This window comes from Sceloporus undulatus, chromosome 1 (assembly GCF_019175285.1).
Source record: "Sceloporus undulatus isolate JIND9_A2432 ecotype Alabama chromosome 1, SceUnd_v1.1, whole genome shotgun sequence".
In the NCBI taxonomy this organism is placed as follows: domain Eukaryota; kingdom Metazoa; phylum Chordata; class Lepidosauria; order Squamata; family Phrynosomatidae; genus Sceloporus; species Sceloporus undulatus.
Window position 1 is genome coordinate 219,562,235 of NC_056522.1, and position 16,082 is coordinate 219,578,316.

At 42.4% G+C, this 16,082-nt stretch overlaps 1 protein-coding gene across 1 annotated transcript in view; it reads right to left on the reverse strand.

The window, feature by feature from the left end:
* The window catches only part of KCNJ3 (potassium inwardly rectifying channel subfamily J member 3), a 170,422-nt gene extending 157,737 nt beyond the window's left edge, over positions 1–12,685 (reverse strand). Inside the window, exons 1-2 of the mRNA XM_042446264.1 lie at positions 11,754–12,685; positions 1,454–1,670 (exon numbers count right to left, since the gene is read on the reverse strand). Coding sequence (XP_042302198.1) covers positions 1,454–1,670; positions 11,754–12,446 — 910 coding nt within the window. The 5' untranslated portion in view covers positions 12,447–12,685. The remainder of the gene's footprint in view (positions 1–1,453; positions 1,671–11,753) is intronic.
* Positions 12,686–16,082: the final 3,397 nt, after the last annotated feature.

Below are 16,082 nucleotides of genomic sequence, written 5' to 3' on the forward strand. Positions count from 1 at the left end.
AAAAGAAAGACATAAACTAACACTCTTAGACTAGTAGTTTGTAGGAGTGTTCATACGTAGCTTCTATGTAATAGTCCTTTACACAGGCATCTTTCTCTAACATGGCTGGCTATTATGGTAGGAACCTCAAACCCACTGGAATGCATTCCTTTCTCCCATCGAGGGCTGGCACAAGGAAACAGTAAGCTGTTCACTGCAGAGAACAGAGATTTTCTGCAGAACCTATATTCATCCTCATATAGACAAGTATAGACTCCACCTTTTCAGATGTTCTGGACTGTAATTCCCATCAGCTTTTGCCAATATGGCCAAGGACAAGGGAAAACATCTCAATGCAATACTTTACATTGCAAATGTCAGTGGAACTCATTTCTGACCAACTGTCAGACTAGAATACTACATCCATTTTACTGGCAGTTAGCATCATTGACATGGATATGAGTCCATCATAAGATCAATTTATTTAAGGGTTAATTTTTAACCTGTAGTCCAATGAGATTCAGCTGATCTGTAAACCAGAGGCAAAAAGGGTCTTCCTCTCTGATTTATTTTCTGTTTTTTCTTTCCCGTTACTCTGAATATTGTGGTTAAATGCATTTGGGGGGAAGGGGCACCATATCTTTCATCAGATTCTCCAAGGGTTCTGTGACATAAGAAAATAAAGCAACTGTGCTTAGAAAGCGGGGCTCAGTTCTATAGTATATGCACAATTACAATCCAGCTGCCAACTTGGAATATGTGTGTGTGTGTGTGTGTTGTAATTTTGAGTCTCCATGGGAGTACATTTGGAATGCTTTTTGTGAAGGAATGCTATATAAAAACACTTTCACCAAAATTACAATTTCTGGATTCCTCCCCCTCCCTTGCATCAGAAAAATCCACCATACAGGAGCTAGCAGAAACCTAGTGCTGCATCATCTCTCAGATTCTGGCAGGCAGTCTGGCAAAGCTTACCTGCACATCATATGGGGCTGGGGAACCTGTGACTTTTCAGATGTTATGGACTGTAATTCCCATCAGCTTTTGCCAATATGGCCAATGATGAGGGATAATGGGAGATGTGCAGTGTTACATCAACAAGGGGGGCACATTTCCCAGCCCCATGTAGAAAAATAAGGAAATATCCACATAAAAATGATGTTAATATAAAAGTACAATACAATACAAGATGTTATAAAGCAATATTATGCTAAACCATATAAATGGAAAACATTTTGTCACTAGCCCCCATTATTACTTGCATATTCAAACATGTGCAATATAGTCAAACTGTGAAACCATATGTCTAACATTTAAAATTAATGCTGAGTATTTTGTTCACTTTGTCCTTAACAACCACATGCACAAAAATAACCTTTTAAATTTACTTTTGTGTGTAGTAGGAAAGGGAGGAATACATCTGAGGTTAAAGACAAACTCATGGTTTCATCATTTTTGAGATCCTTGTACTCACCCGTTGTTTCCACGATGCCCTCTAGGATGACAACAATCTCAAATTGTTCTGTTTGCATGCTTCGCTGAGAAAGGTCATAGAAGGGGCTTTTGGAATCGATCACATGGCAGATTGTAAGTGGTGAAACAAGAAAAAGTTGGTCTGCTCCCGTACTAAAACCTACATCCAGTTCAAGTTGATCGAGGGGGAGAAATTCACCCTCAGGAGTTTGCCGAGACTATACAAAACATGAGGAAAGAAAGAGAAAGAAATCACAAACTAGCACAGTGATTTTCAAGACAGTCTGACAGCAAGTTACATCTCTGCCAACACTTTGCACTGAGACAAATTCAAGCAACCTAACTATACAGAAATGTTATTTTGAAAGTGGTGGGAGATGGGGAGAGGACATGCATGGGGAAATGACAATTCATAGAACATGCATGAGTTATTTATAAATACATCTAACTATAATTAAAACCTAACTAGCTCATGAAATCTGAACTCCAAATTAAGAGATATGAAGAACTGTTAGGCACCAGAATGTGATTGCAGAAACAAATGACAGAAAGGAATACTATAGATTTTGCCTCTGAGACTTCCAAGACACCTGTCAGAGAAAACTGATAAAGAAGATACAATACATTCTAGTTTTTCTGCATTTTGCTGCAGCTCTTCACAGGCTGATAGTATCTGCCCTGTTGGAGAGTCCCCCACTTGCAGCTTTGAAATGAGTGCTCCTTCATTCAAATACTAATCTTAGTGATAGGTCACCACAGTTTAACTTTCTGGAGATAAAAATGACATGTTATGAACCTTTAACTGCTTTCCAGAATTAAAGATCCAGAGAAAGACCATTTGTCTGGAAGCTTTGTCTCCTTATATATCAAGATAGAACCTGAGAAAGTTCAGATCCTAAACATTTCTGTTAAGTGTACCTCCATGCATCATTTTATTTTATTTTACTTTATTTATAGCTCACTTTTCTCCCATATGGGAACATACCACCTTGAAATGCAAGAATGTGTGGGCTCAGTGCAGAATTATAAATTCTAAACTGCTCTGATTAATCAAAATCAGACTGTGTGTGTGCGGGCATGTGCCTTAAAGTTGACTATCAATTTATGGCAACCCCATGAATTTCATAGGGTTTTCTTAGGCAAGGGATACTCAGAGGTGGTTTTGCAAGTTCCTTCCTCTGAAAATATAGTCTACAGCATCTGGGATTTGTTGATGATCTCCCTCCAAACACTAACCAGGACTGACCCTCCGTAGCTTCCAAGATCAGATGGATTGTGGTGCCTTTGTTGTAAGTCTGTAAGTACATTCAACTGCTTTGATTTAACTCTACTGTGAATAAAGCTATTCTGTCCTTAAGCGACCATACTCAAACGGAGCTGTAATAAACTCATCAGACTAGTTTAGTTTTCTTTTCTATGTGACTTAAAACCAAACACTTTGGGTTGTTTTAGTATGTCAACTCACCTGCCTAAAGAATAAAAAGGGACAGAGGAGGGGAAAAAAAGATTTAGAAGTCAGAAAAATAAAATATTTTTCATTGAGGCATGTTGTGAAAAGGTCAAAACATTTTCCTCAAAAGATTGTGGTAAATTTCACTCTTGACAGTATTTTACAGTTCAAATGCAATCTCTCTTGAATGAAGCACTTGGAGATTTTTGTCTGAATTCAAGCCCAGTTTTTGGACATTTGGTGGATGATTTACACAGGGAGATAAGAAGGGAGAGTTTGTTCTGTTGAATCCTCTATAGCTTTCAATGCCACCAATCATAGTATTCTTCTAGGATATTTGATGGAACATGTGGGCTGCACGTTACAGTGGAGTGTTTCCAGTTCTACCTATCTGAAAGTGATACTCGGAGATGTTATTTTTCAACACCTCTGGACTCTGTTTTAACATTTATAAATCCTGAGTAAAGGAATGGACATTGGACCTCTCGGGGTAAAGTTTCTGCTTTCCCTTTTGACTAGAGGCCCTGACTAGCCATGAAATCTGATCACCCTAATTTAAGCTGGCAAACCTGTAATTAAGGCATTGATTTGTGCCTTAATGACAGAAACCATTATCATATGATTTACCAGCACCTGTAGAAATTTACAGCCTTTACAACCTTCTATTTTATATGTCGTTGACATTGGTGCAACATGGTACAGATGGAATGAAACAGAACGGACAACAAAGGATCAAAGGGGAGATGGTAATTTCTGTGCCAGCTCAGAACAGGTATCCCAGAGAGGGAAAGTGATGACCAAGGCTTGCTCAAGTAAGTATTTATAACAAAAGCTCAGTTCTATCCATGCGCTGAGATCATCTTCAGAGGACCTGTCATATGTTCCATCAACAAAAGTGGTCAGGTATGGGGACTTGAGACAGGGCCTTTTTTGTGCCAAAACCTCAATTATGGAATTCCCAACCAAGGAAGGACATACTAACTTAATCTCTCATAGCTTTAAAATGAGTAGTGAAAACATTCTTATTCTCCTTGTCTTTTAATACTTTTAGCAGAAACTGAAGGCTTTAATTCTGCTCCTTTTAAGTTCTTGTTTTAACTTATCATTAGCTGCTGCCACACAGCAAAACTGATGCAGTTTGACAGCAATTTAACTGGAATGGCTCCATCCCTTGGACTCCTGGAATTTGCAGTCTGTGGTAGCACCAGAACTCTCTGACAGAGGGGCTGAGCAGATGGGCAAGGACAGCATGGTCCCAGCTCATTCTGGTCTGGTGCTCACCAGGTAGGTCCTTGGATTGACACAGGGAAAGGCAGGTGTTTACACACCCATCCCCTCATTAATCCTACTGGTGCACATGCCTCACCTTGCTGCATCATTGCTGGTACTCAGAAGTCTGCCATCACCATGTCTGATGCAGAAACAGGGCACCTGGCTACAGCCACATTGCCATTAAGTTGGCAGGTGACTTGAACACACATACTTGCACACAAAGGCCTACAGTAGTATGATGTCACTGCATGGTTAATTTTTTAAGTGTATCGACATACATGTACAGAACAGACAGGCCTAATTCACAGATTGCATTTGTCTACACCATTTATTCCAACAAAAAATTGTCTGACAATAGAAGTGGACTTCAATCTAAGCCTTATTCTATACCTTTCTGCATGTGAAGAATTTCTACTGTAATTGACATGAGGTAATTTTAAAATATCCCACTGCTAATCTCCAAACTATTCCTTATTCACATATTTTACTGTGTTCTGAGAGTCTGTATTTTAAAATACCTGAACTTTTAGCTTTGAAAACATATGCTGCTACTATGAAGAAAAACCTCAAATGACATTTAGCAGGTTTTAGCTGAAAGGATTCCAATATGATAGGGAATTAACATTCACTACAGTTAACATGAGTGGCTCTGTTTCCCTAGATAGGCCATCCTTTTATACAACTAAGGATTTTACATAAATATTTTAAACATGAAATGCTTCTTAAAATATATCTGTATATACCATGCATCACTCATCTGTAGTGTTTTGTTTTGGAAATTTAAGTCTTATTGATTATCTACAGGGAATTTGCATGTAATTACAAAATGATGATCACATAATTGCCTGATAGTTACAGAGCCTGAAGCTACACAAAATACACAGTTCTGCTTAAGAAGAGTAGCAAGGAAGGTGTTTGAATATTTATTTATTTTTAAAACGACTGTCTCACTTCTTAATCAAAAAGTGTTCTTCAAACGAGCTTACAATTACAAATAATGAGTAATGTTGAGGTCATATACAGAAGGATTCTTGTGATCGCTGACTGATCTCTTAAGTATTTCAGGCTATGGTTCTCAGCATATATTTATTTAGTTGTTGTTGATATTTGTTGTTTTTGTTGTTGTATGCCTTCAAGTGATTTCTGACATATGACAATCCACAAGTAAATCTATCACAGGCCTTAAGGGTTTTTCTTGACAAGATTTGTTCAAAAAAGTTTGCCTTTGGCTTCCTCTGAGACTGAGAGAGTGTGACTTGCCTAGGTTACTCAGTGGGTTTCCATGGCCAAGTAGGGATTGAAACCTTGGATGCCAGAGGCATAGGCCCACACTCAAATCGTTATACCACACTGGCTCTTATTTATTAATACAGGTATTATCTTAATTCATATTTCTGAGATGAACCCTACTCAGTATGATGCAGATGGGTTTACCTGTTTTATCTTCCCAGCAGCACTATGAGGTAATTTACGAGGACAAAGGAATGGAACCCCGTGCCAAATTATACTCCATCATCCACCACACAAAACTTGTCACCTTGTTTTGTCTTTCTACTATTACTGATATCCACTGGTTCTGTTCTTTATACTGTATATAATCATGTATAAGTCTAGAAATTTTAGTCAAAAAATTGACCTAAAAATCCTGAGTCAACTTATCCATGGGTTAATGTATGTACTGTACTTTAACTCTTATTAAAAAAGGGAAAAGCCTGGTGAAAAGCAAAAGCATAATCTATCCTGGAAGCATTGACACCCCCCCCCCCACATTCTCTCATCCATCCAGCCTTTAGTATGAGCACAAACAGTTGTGCCTGCTGGAAGTTTGTAAGTTGTTTGGCATTGTTTCCTTGCTTTATTCTTTAGATCCTGTGTCACATGCCCCTAAGTTTTGCCCTCAATTTATACATGGGTCATATTAAAATCCATAATTTTGGGGCCCCAAAACCTACCCTCAACGTATAAATGAGGTCTTCCTATAGTTGAGTATACAGTATATAGTATTTGTTGCTGTCCAACACAATACAGAATTTCTAAAATGTGCCTTTCCCGAATATGGTTCAAATCAGTTAATCACATCTCTGTCTCTGTACATAAATATAGATTACACAGATACATAGGTACAGTGGACCCTTGTTATACGCTGGGGTTTGGTTCCAAGATCCCCCGTGGATAACAAAATCCGTGGATGCTCAAGTCCCATTAAATAATAATAATAATAATAATTATTATTATTATTATTATTAATTATTTATTTATTTATACCCCGCTCTCAGCCAAAAGGCTATCAGAGCAGCTTACAAATTGTTAATTAGACATTTCCCTGCCCTCAGGCTTACAATCTAAAGAGACAAGACACAAAAGGAGAAGGGAATGGCAGTGGGGAAGGGGAAAAGTCCATAATGACATAGCAAAATGGTATCCTTTATAAAAATGAAAAATAAAGGTTTGATATTTGAAATTTATAATTTTTTGAACATTTTCAAACAGTGGATGCTTGAATCCGTGTATAAAAAAAATCCATGTATAAAAAGGGCCAACTGTATTACTTTCTGAGAACTTTTTTCCTTCCCCCTGTTAATTCATTTCTTCCAACATTGCTTCTAGCACATCAGGTCTGGAAGCACATTCACCCTCAAAGAAGCCCCACTAAAACTGAATGTGAACTAAGCATTCACATTATAGTGCCCCATGCCTAACATCCATTAATTTTACAAGAGCTTGTGTGAGAAAACTATCTGGAGCACAGTGATTAACCAATTATTTTTATACAGGGAAAGAGCTACCGGTATTTTAAGTTCTGGGTTTGACACTGTATTTCTGGTTTTGTGACATATTGAGCCTTCTCTGTCAGAGAGTTTTGATGCTACAACAAATTAAAAATCCCAGGATTCCATAACACTGAGCCATAATAGTTTAAAGCAGTGTCAAACTGCATAAGTTCTGAAGGTGGCAGCAGCCTATATGTACCCTGAATGTTACAATCACTCTCCCTACATACAAATTACCTTCACCCTTCCACCATCCTCCAGGTTCTTCTACTATGGCCTGAAACAGACAGGCAAAAAGGAGAGGCTTTGGACACTTTGGGGGCATGTTATACAGATGATGCATGCCCCCAACATGGCTGGAAACTGCTCTGAGACCACCTAAGGCAGCCTGAAGCTGCTGGCAAAAGGAGCAGCTAAAATCTACTCCTTGTCAGTGGCCCCTTTAGGGCCATGGCAGCAGCACATTTTCAGAGCAGGTCATCTGGTCACTGTGGTCTCCATCTGATTGCAGGACAATCACAGGCAGAGCAGCCAGACACCACTTCTTCATGCCCACCTGCTTCTCCCTTATAGCATCTATCTTTACAAACTATACCATTCATGGCAAATTGTCATTCACTATATATTACTGTAATGTTTTCTGACCCTTAAATAATTAAAACCACAATGAATATGAGATAGCATCCCCTCAAACTGTCCCAATTTGGCAGACATAACCCAATTAATCTTCTTTTAATCTGCTTTTAAAATGATCCAGTTTCTCTCTCCTGCTCTCACTTTTCCCCCTGTTGTCTTTGGCACAGTTCAGTTGATGCAAACTAAATTTAAAGTGCAAAAGAAAGGAGAGGAAAGGAGGGGCAGAATCTTGCTTTTTCCCAGTAGGGTCAGGGAAAAGCAAACTGCTGCTTTTTCTAGCTTGTGTGATCTTCCTCGTTAATAATTTTTGTCATCTTAACCACACTCTGATGTTGCTTGGGCAGACATGTCCCAGTTTTTATCTGTGAAATGTTGGAGATGATAAGATCATGTTCCCTGAAAAAGTATGGTTTAACTGCACTTGCTATTCCCAATCACAGCACATCCACTGAATCAATGAAAACTTGGTGAGACTCAACACTTATGTAAGTCCTGTGGATTCATCGAGTCCACTCTAGTTGAGACAAGCAATTGGACTTTGATTGATAAATGAACATTAAGGTTTGTTTGCAAAACTATTCTTGGAAAATAAATACATGTTTTCTTTGTATATCTGGGTACACCAGCGAGAGTCATGTATTTTATAAATATTATATCCTCTAAATCCCAATTTGTTCAATGGAAATATCCCATCATTTTTCATATTCAAGTCTCAAAAGGAGATTATGTGTCAATTTCAAACCAGATGTGTAGATTTTAATTCTGCCTTCTGGCAAGGGTCTCAACCACATTGAAATTCCTTAGAAAACCCTTTACCCCACACTAATATCAGATTTTGCAGATTTTTTTCCCCTTAGCACTCTGCTGAATTTTTATGGCTGTTTCGGTTCAACTTTCACACACAACATATACATTTGGTTTTTTGTGAAGGGGTGAACTACTACAACTTCACAATTTTGTGAAAGGGTGAACTACTGCTGCATTATATAAAATACAAAACGAATTTAAAATGAGTGTTGTAAACTTTGTGAAACATATTTATTCTTAATGTTTGTTTGTTTGTTTGTTTCAGTTATGTTGGTCCGAACAATTACACAGTAAGCAAGGCCCTGATCAGTAAAGCCCATTTGCAGGTTGTGGCACAGCTCTGGACAAGATGGATATTTCCATTGTCCTCATATAGGTCCCTTTCTCCTTCCCAGAAGTCCATGCAGCTTTTCTGGGCTTCAGGGAATGACACCAATCAGGTCTTCACAGGTATAGAGGCAGGGACTGCTCTCCACTTGATGCTGAAGTGGAAATTCTTACTCTGGTTGGGTAAGGTTTATAAATTCTTGCTGGCTTGCTTGGCAGTCAAGTATGAATGCCTAGTATTTTAAACTATCCTGAAATAACATACTCATTTACAAGCATATGCTATACAGTGATGTGGCTACATACACTAGAGTGGAATGCCCTCCTGGAAAGCTAATCACATTTTTTGAAATGTTAACTCTGAAAACCATTTCATCTACCTAGTAAATTATATGAAGAGACATCTCAATGTTACAAAAGTGAGCAAATTTATAATGCATCAATTAGCATGATAATTGGTGTGCAATGCAAATCTGAACTCAGGGAAATAATTAATTTAAATTCAGGGTTGTGTTAAATTCCATAGTCTGTTCATCATAATTGGTTATTAGAGCCTAATAATGAACGTCAGTTCTGCAGTATACATTGGTGCCCTCTAAAGACTAGATGAATACTAAAGAGGATACTTCACATATAATTTATTTCATCTTTTGAAATTGCTGATAAACTACCCCTTTATATAAGTGTGGGACTACAATGCATATTAATAGGACTTTCCATTTTTTTTAAAAAAAAAAGTATTGTTTTAGGAAAAGGTGCTTTAAACTTTCTCTATTGCTTGTTTACAATACAGTAATATCAGAAAGCAACCAAGGGCAACTTCTACTAAATACCTTATATGGAAGAGATGTAAGAAGTGATTTGCAATTTTCATTAAATTTCCCCTCATTTATTTTTCATTCTTTCATTGTTTTACCAATTAAGAACCAAAATGCTAACTCCCATTATGAAAACTGTAAATCAGGTGTAACATCTGCCTCAGTGTTGTATCTGTCTTCACCTTAAGATGGTGTATTATATTTAGAATTACTGTAAATCAGACCTTAATTAAAATTAACTTACTAAGTAAAAATGCCACCCAGTGAACAAGGCTGAAAGCAATAGGCAGTCTACTGGAACCCATTTGTAAGTATCTCTTCACAGCATATATACAACAAAAGCACAATCCTATCTATGTAATCTCCACTAGGTAAATTGAATGGGATATACTCCCAGGTAAGCATCCATAATATTTAATCCTAGAGACCCAGAAATGTCACTGGATCCCCCTTAACTAAAAATGAGTGGCTATTAGATGAGTAGACCTCTACCCAATTTCTCATTCTTTCTAAGGAACATAATTAAGCATCTAAACAAGGAAAAGATCTAGCTTAATTTTCAAAAGCATACAGTAGCCTTCAAATAACACACAACCAGGAAAAAAATGTTTTTTAAAAAGTCTCTGCAATTTAATTTTCACCTATGCTATGTGAAACAAAAATCTTATAGGAATGTTCTATTGGTGTGTCTATTTATTATTTTGTCATGTGTCTTATTTTGAGCCCCTCCCTACCAGAGTCAGAGTCACATGTCCACTGATATGAATGCTAATCACAAATCATTGTAAATCCATTTTCTAACTATGATGGCAAACCAGTTTGATGATAACTACTGATGTAACTATTGTCATTGTTTGCTCAGAATTGGAAAAGAAGTGGAGATTGAACCACTATGTATGTATGCAGCCGGATGTGGTAGTCCTGACAGGAGACTAGGCAGTTCATCATGCTACTCTGGCACAAACAGTCACAGTTTTATATTATACACAACAATGGGCAGTACAGACAGTATTTTTAACTGGTTGTTGTTGTTTTTTAAAGGCCATAGCTACAATCTTCTACCTGGTCAATAGCTCTGAAGCACAGTGACACTAACAGTTCTGGACAAGCCAACTGTGGACACGATGCAGTGCATGAACATAATTTTTTGTAGGATCTAGATCAAAGGATGAAAACAGAGAAAATGTGATATTCAAAATGTAGAAGGTGTCTTATTTTCACTGGACCTTCAAAAGTATCTGAAGTTATGACAGCACTGTACACAAGACACAGTTTTGAAGCTGAGTTTCCACTGAACTAAGGAAATTACCTTTAAGGTGTGAGGCATTTATAACTGACTGAGGTTTTTTTTTCACCTCAAGGACCAAGTGTTGAAAAATATTTTGCTCTTTTCTTGTAAGCATCAGCAAATACAAATCAGTACTTCTCAGCAGCCAACCATCTCTCCGTTTTACTTATAAAACGGCAAAAAATATATTGGAACAGGAACTGACAAGAGAAAGCACAGGTGGCTTAATGAGTTTCATGGGGTGCGAAAGACAAGTTGTGCTGGCAACATATATCAGCCTCTACTTTGTTGCCATGGTGTGCCTTCAAGTCTTTATGGCAACCTTAAGGCAAACCTATCATTGGATTTTCTTGGGAAGGTTTGTTCGGTGGAAGTTTGCCTTTGCCGTCCTCTGAGACTACCAAAAGAAAAATAGGGTGGGGATGGAGAAAGAGAAAGCTTTCATTTAAATGCTAGGGAGTGGAACATGTGGTTAATGTGATTTATACTTTGAGAAGCTGCTTATGGAAAAAGGTGGTGGGGGAGGAAAATGAAGGCATTTGATAGAGAGATGAAGGAATCTATGCTTTCAAAGAGAAGAAAAGTAGTGGGTAGATGGTGATGTGGAGTTTAAGGGCAAAGAAACCAGAGATACATGTACAGCAAAGGATATGCGTGGATTTTGCCTGAATAGATCTGGTGGGAAATGTACTGAACATGCCCTGGAGGTGGAAAAGCCAAAGGAAGGGAAGTGCAGAGAGTTCTCTAGAAAGGTGCAGGCAGCAGAAGGAACAGGTGAGCAAAGACGAGATGCCCAAAAGGAGACAAACTAGCATGCACACTTTATTTGTGAAGACATGAGTGAAAATGTTTTTTTCAAGGACGGTGAAATATGGAAGATTATGCAAATGCTGTTGAAAACAGAAAGCAGGCAAGAGAGAGCCTGGACTTACTTTGAGGAGTTTGCAGCGGATCTGCGCAGAGACCATATGGCTGTTACGGAGGTTGCCCACCCTGAACATGAGGGTAAGTTTTCCATCCCTCATGGAGATGGCCGCATGCTCACTGAACATCAGTGTCTCTGCCCGCTTCTTCGGCTGGGACATCTTGATGAACATACAGCCAATGAGGAAGGCATCCACAATGGAACCCAAAATGGACTGGAAAAGGAAGAGGATGATGCCCTCGGGGCACTTGTCGGTAATGTATCGGTAGCCATAACCGATGGTGGCCTCTGTCTCGATGAAGAAGAGGAAGGCGGAAGGGAAGTTGTAGACGTTGGCCACGCAGGGGGTGTACTTCTCGTCGTGGGCCTTGTTCAAGTCACCCCGCATGTAGGCGATGACCCACCACATGGAGGCCATGAAGAGCCAGGCCACGGTGTAGGTGAGGATGAAGATGAAGAGGTTCCAGCGCCACTTGAGGTCCACCAGGGTGGTGAAGAGGTCCGACAGGTAGCGGCTGGTCTCGCTGCCCAGGTTGCCATGCTGGACGTTGCACCTGCCATTCTTGTCCACGAAGCGCTGGCGCTTCTTCTTGTGGGCGGCCGAGGCCTGCTGCTGCTGCGGGTGGTGGAAGCCAGAGCCACTGGAAGAGGTGGTCACTACCTGGTAGTCGTCCCCAAACTTCCTCCGAAGGGCAGACATAATACGGAGGGGCCAGCCAGAGTCCCAGGTCTGGAGGGCGCCTGGGAGAGGGAGAGGGCTCTGGGTGGGCTTCCCCCTTCTCCCTCCTCCTCCTCTCAGACCTTGGCCCTTCTCCTCGCCCTCCTGCCCTTTTATCTCCCTCCCTTTCCTCACACCCCAGAGGCCCCTGGACTAGAGGAGGAGCCCCATCTGGAAGCCTTCCCTCAGGGCAGCTCAGGCGGGGAGCAGGGAGGACAAGGCGGCAGGGAGGGAGGGAGGGAGGGAGGGAGGGAGAGGGGGCTTTGGAGGGCAAGGAGGGAGGGAGGGAGGGAGGAGGCCGCGCCAGCCCCGTCCCTCAGGAGCAGCCCCAGTCAGGCTTCCCAGAGGAGGGCAGAGCTGTCCAGGCGCCGCTTGGCCGCCTCAGGGCTCAGGACTCGGCGCAAAGGCATCGCTTGGGGAGGGAGCCGGGAGGAGGGCGCCCCCAAGGGCAGAGGAGGAAGGGGGGAAGGGGGAAGAAGGAGAGGGAGAAGAGGAGGAGGAGGAAGAGAGGGAGAAGAAGGGGAGACGGTGGAGGAGATGAAGACGGAGGAGGACAAGGAGATGGGGAGAGAGAACGAGGAGAAGAAGGAGGGGATGGAGGAGGGGAAGGGATGGAGAGAGAGAAGGAGGAAGGGATGGAGGAGGAGGAGAAGGAAAGGAAGAAGGAGAGGGAGAAGAGGAGGGGGAAATGGAGACGAAGAAGAAGAGGAGAGGGAGAGGAGAGGAAAGAACAGGAGGAGGAGGGGATGGAGAAGAAGGAAGAGAAAAGGAGGATGGAGAAGAAAGAAATGGAGAAGAGGAGGAGAAAGAGCAAATGGAGACGAAGAGGAGGAGATGGAGATGGGGAAGGAGAAGCCAGTCCCCAGCCAGCCCTCCCGCCCTCCCGCGCGGGTCTCCTGCCCAGCGTCGCCCTTCTCCTTCCCTCTCCCTTCTTCGCCCGAGGAGTTGCTTGCGCGAGAGGGAGGGAGGGAGGGGCGCGTGCCTGTGTCTGGGGGGGGGGAGTGGGGGCGAGGGGTCAGGCTTGCTCGCTCTCTAGCCGGGCTCTGGGGGGGAGGGAGGGAGGGAAGGAGCAGGCGAAGCCAGCCCCCGCGGTGCCCTGCAGCCAAGCGCTGAGCCCCTGTGGCTCCTTGGCTGAGGAGGAGGAGGAGGAGAGCGACCCAGGCACCGGGGCCAAAGCCAGGAGCAGGAGCAGGCGGGGCCAGGCTCTCTCTCGTCCTCTTCTTCCCTCTTTCCTCAGGATTGGAGAGGCAGAAAAGCCCCGCTGCTGCTGCTGCTGCTGCTTCTTCCCTGGGCGCCCAGCTCTGCTGCTGCTGCTGGCTGGCTCCCCCCAAGGCAGCCTGTGCCCCGGGGGGCGAGGGGCTGGTCCCCCTCTTCCTCCTGGCTCCTGCGGCTGCCCAGAGGCAGAGGAGGGCAGGCAGGGCTCCGGCGGAGGGGGCTCCGCAGACCTTCTCCCCCCTCAGCCTTCATTGCGGGGCCAGAGGCGCCTGCCGGGCAGGAGGGAGACCCCCCCAAAAAAAGAGGAGGAGGGCAATGGGCCAGTTCCAGGAGTGCGTTGGCAAGGACAGTATCAGAAAGAAAAGAGAAAGCCAGCCAGCCTCCTGTGTGTGCAGCACCCAGGAGCTTCAAACGTAAAAAGGATTAGAGGCGACCCAATGCAGAGAGCAGAGCATCGCCCAAGGGAGTCCTTTTGGGGGGGGGGGGGAGGAGGAGACAGAGGGGCCTCCGATTTTGGGGGGGGGGGGGTTTTAGAGTCTTGCAAAGCATGCAACAGAATGTTATCTGTTGTTTTTGTTTTCTTTCCCTTTTCCCTTCTAATTGCAGGAAAGAAGGCTACCAAGCATCGCTGCAGGACTGTGCCTCCTGAAGAGTGGTGCCCACCTGCGTTGCTCAACTGTAGGACTTCTTCTTCGCTGCAGAGAAAGGTGTGCCCTTAATCTGGCTCATAATCGTTGCCCATCTACAGGGCTCAGCCTTTCTCTCTGCTATCCATCACAACTCTACTGGGCACATGCCTGCTGTGAACAGAGCCAGAGTATTGCCTCTATGCCTCAAAAATAAATCCTGAAGCCATACATTTATTATTCCCAAATTATGTCAAGGTGCCAATAGAGACAGCAGAGGGAGGCATGGCAGAGAGTGGGATTAGATTTGGCAACTTGCATCTGATTCTCTTTAACCACCCAGTTGCTGCTGCTATCTGCATTCATCAGGTAAAGCAGGAAGAGGAGGGATCTGTGGGCGAATCTGGACAAAACCCCAGCCCTTCCCTGAGGGTTTCATCATTTCAAGGGCACTCTCCTCAGTGGGAATCCCTGGTGGGCATAGGATATCTCAGGAGCCTACTCTCATCAGCAGTCCACCAGCGGAACAAACGGCCCTGAGAGGAGCACCTTGGGCATGTTAAATGTAATGTTTTGTGGGGTTTCTTGATCTGACTGAAAAAAGAAGTTGAGTCTGAACAGTATAATTAATTTGTTCATTCTCTTCTCTGAATTGCGATTTAGGTTGTGGCAGATAGTCCCAGAGGAGTGTCTATGGGTCAAAAGGATTATAATCCAGACCCTCTTCCTTCCTCCCAACACCTCTCTTTCTTCCTCTGTTTAAGGTCAATTTTTCCCATCTGAGAAAGACGCCATAATAAAATTTCCACAATGGATGGGCAAACAGGTTCTCCCTCTCCCTTGGACTCACCTGCCACTTTGCAGAGGGCTTTCTGGTTCATCCTGTGACCCTGGAGAAGCATTTCTAGGACTGCAGGAATATGCCCTCATCTACATACACCTACATAGTGGAATAAGTATTTTCCATTTTTTTCCTCATTTGTCTCTCTCACCAGAAACATCTATATGTAATTGTGCGCGAAATGCAGTTGCTCAACCTACCATTAGGCAGAGTGTTTTGCAACCACATTGTTTCGTAAGAGAGACCCAATTAATCGCAACTCTGTTTGGCAATTTATGGCAACTCAGCATTGGTAGTATTGAAGCAGGATTTGACTGCCAGCCTGTTCAGCATCTGTAATGGAATTCAGGTAGTACCATCTATGCTTGTGAGATATACTTGTATATGGTAATAAAAGCTTTTGCAACAGAGTCATATGCTTCAGCAATCAGCGACTGTTAACATGGTCTTATAAAGACTAAGAGTGCCATTAAATGAGTAACAAACATCTTGGGCCATCCCAACATGTTTTGTTACTCGGGGCAAAGCAGTAAATGCCACCTCCACCCAAGTCAAGCTACAAAACACATAAAGCCAGCCAACTTATTTTGTCCCGTGAGAGATAAAAAAAAAACCCAAAGTGCCTCTCATCATCCCAGGCAGTAAAAAGTATAACTTGTAATAAAATGGATAACTGACAATTGACTGCCATTTCCTGAACAATCTCATCTGAGGTGGCTGCTTCAATTTACCTAATGGCGAAGCGAAAACTAGGTTGTCTCCCATTCAGATGGTTCCCAAATCTGAACAAAAAAAGTATGTGTGAGGTAAATGAAAGAACTGGAGATGGAGGGCCAAAGCACTCCCCTCTCCAAAATGTTGATTCAGCTTGCTACAGAATGAATGAATGGTGCTTTGGACTTTCCTCCCTTAATTCACAATTCCCAAAATATCCAA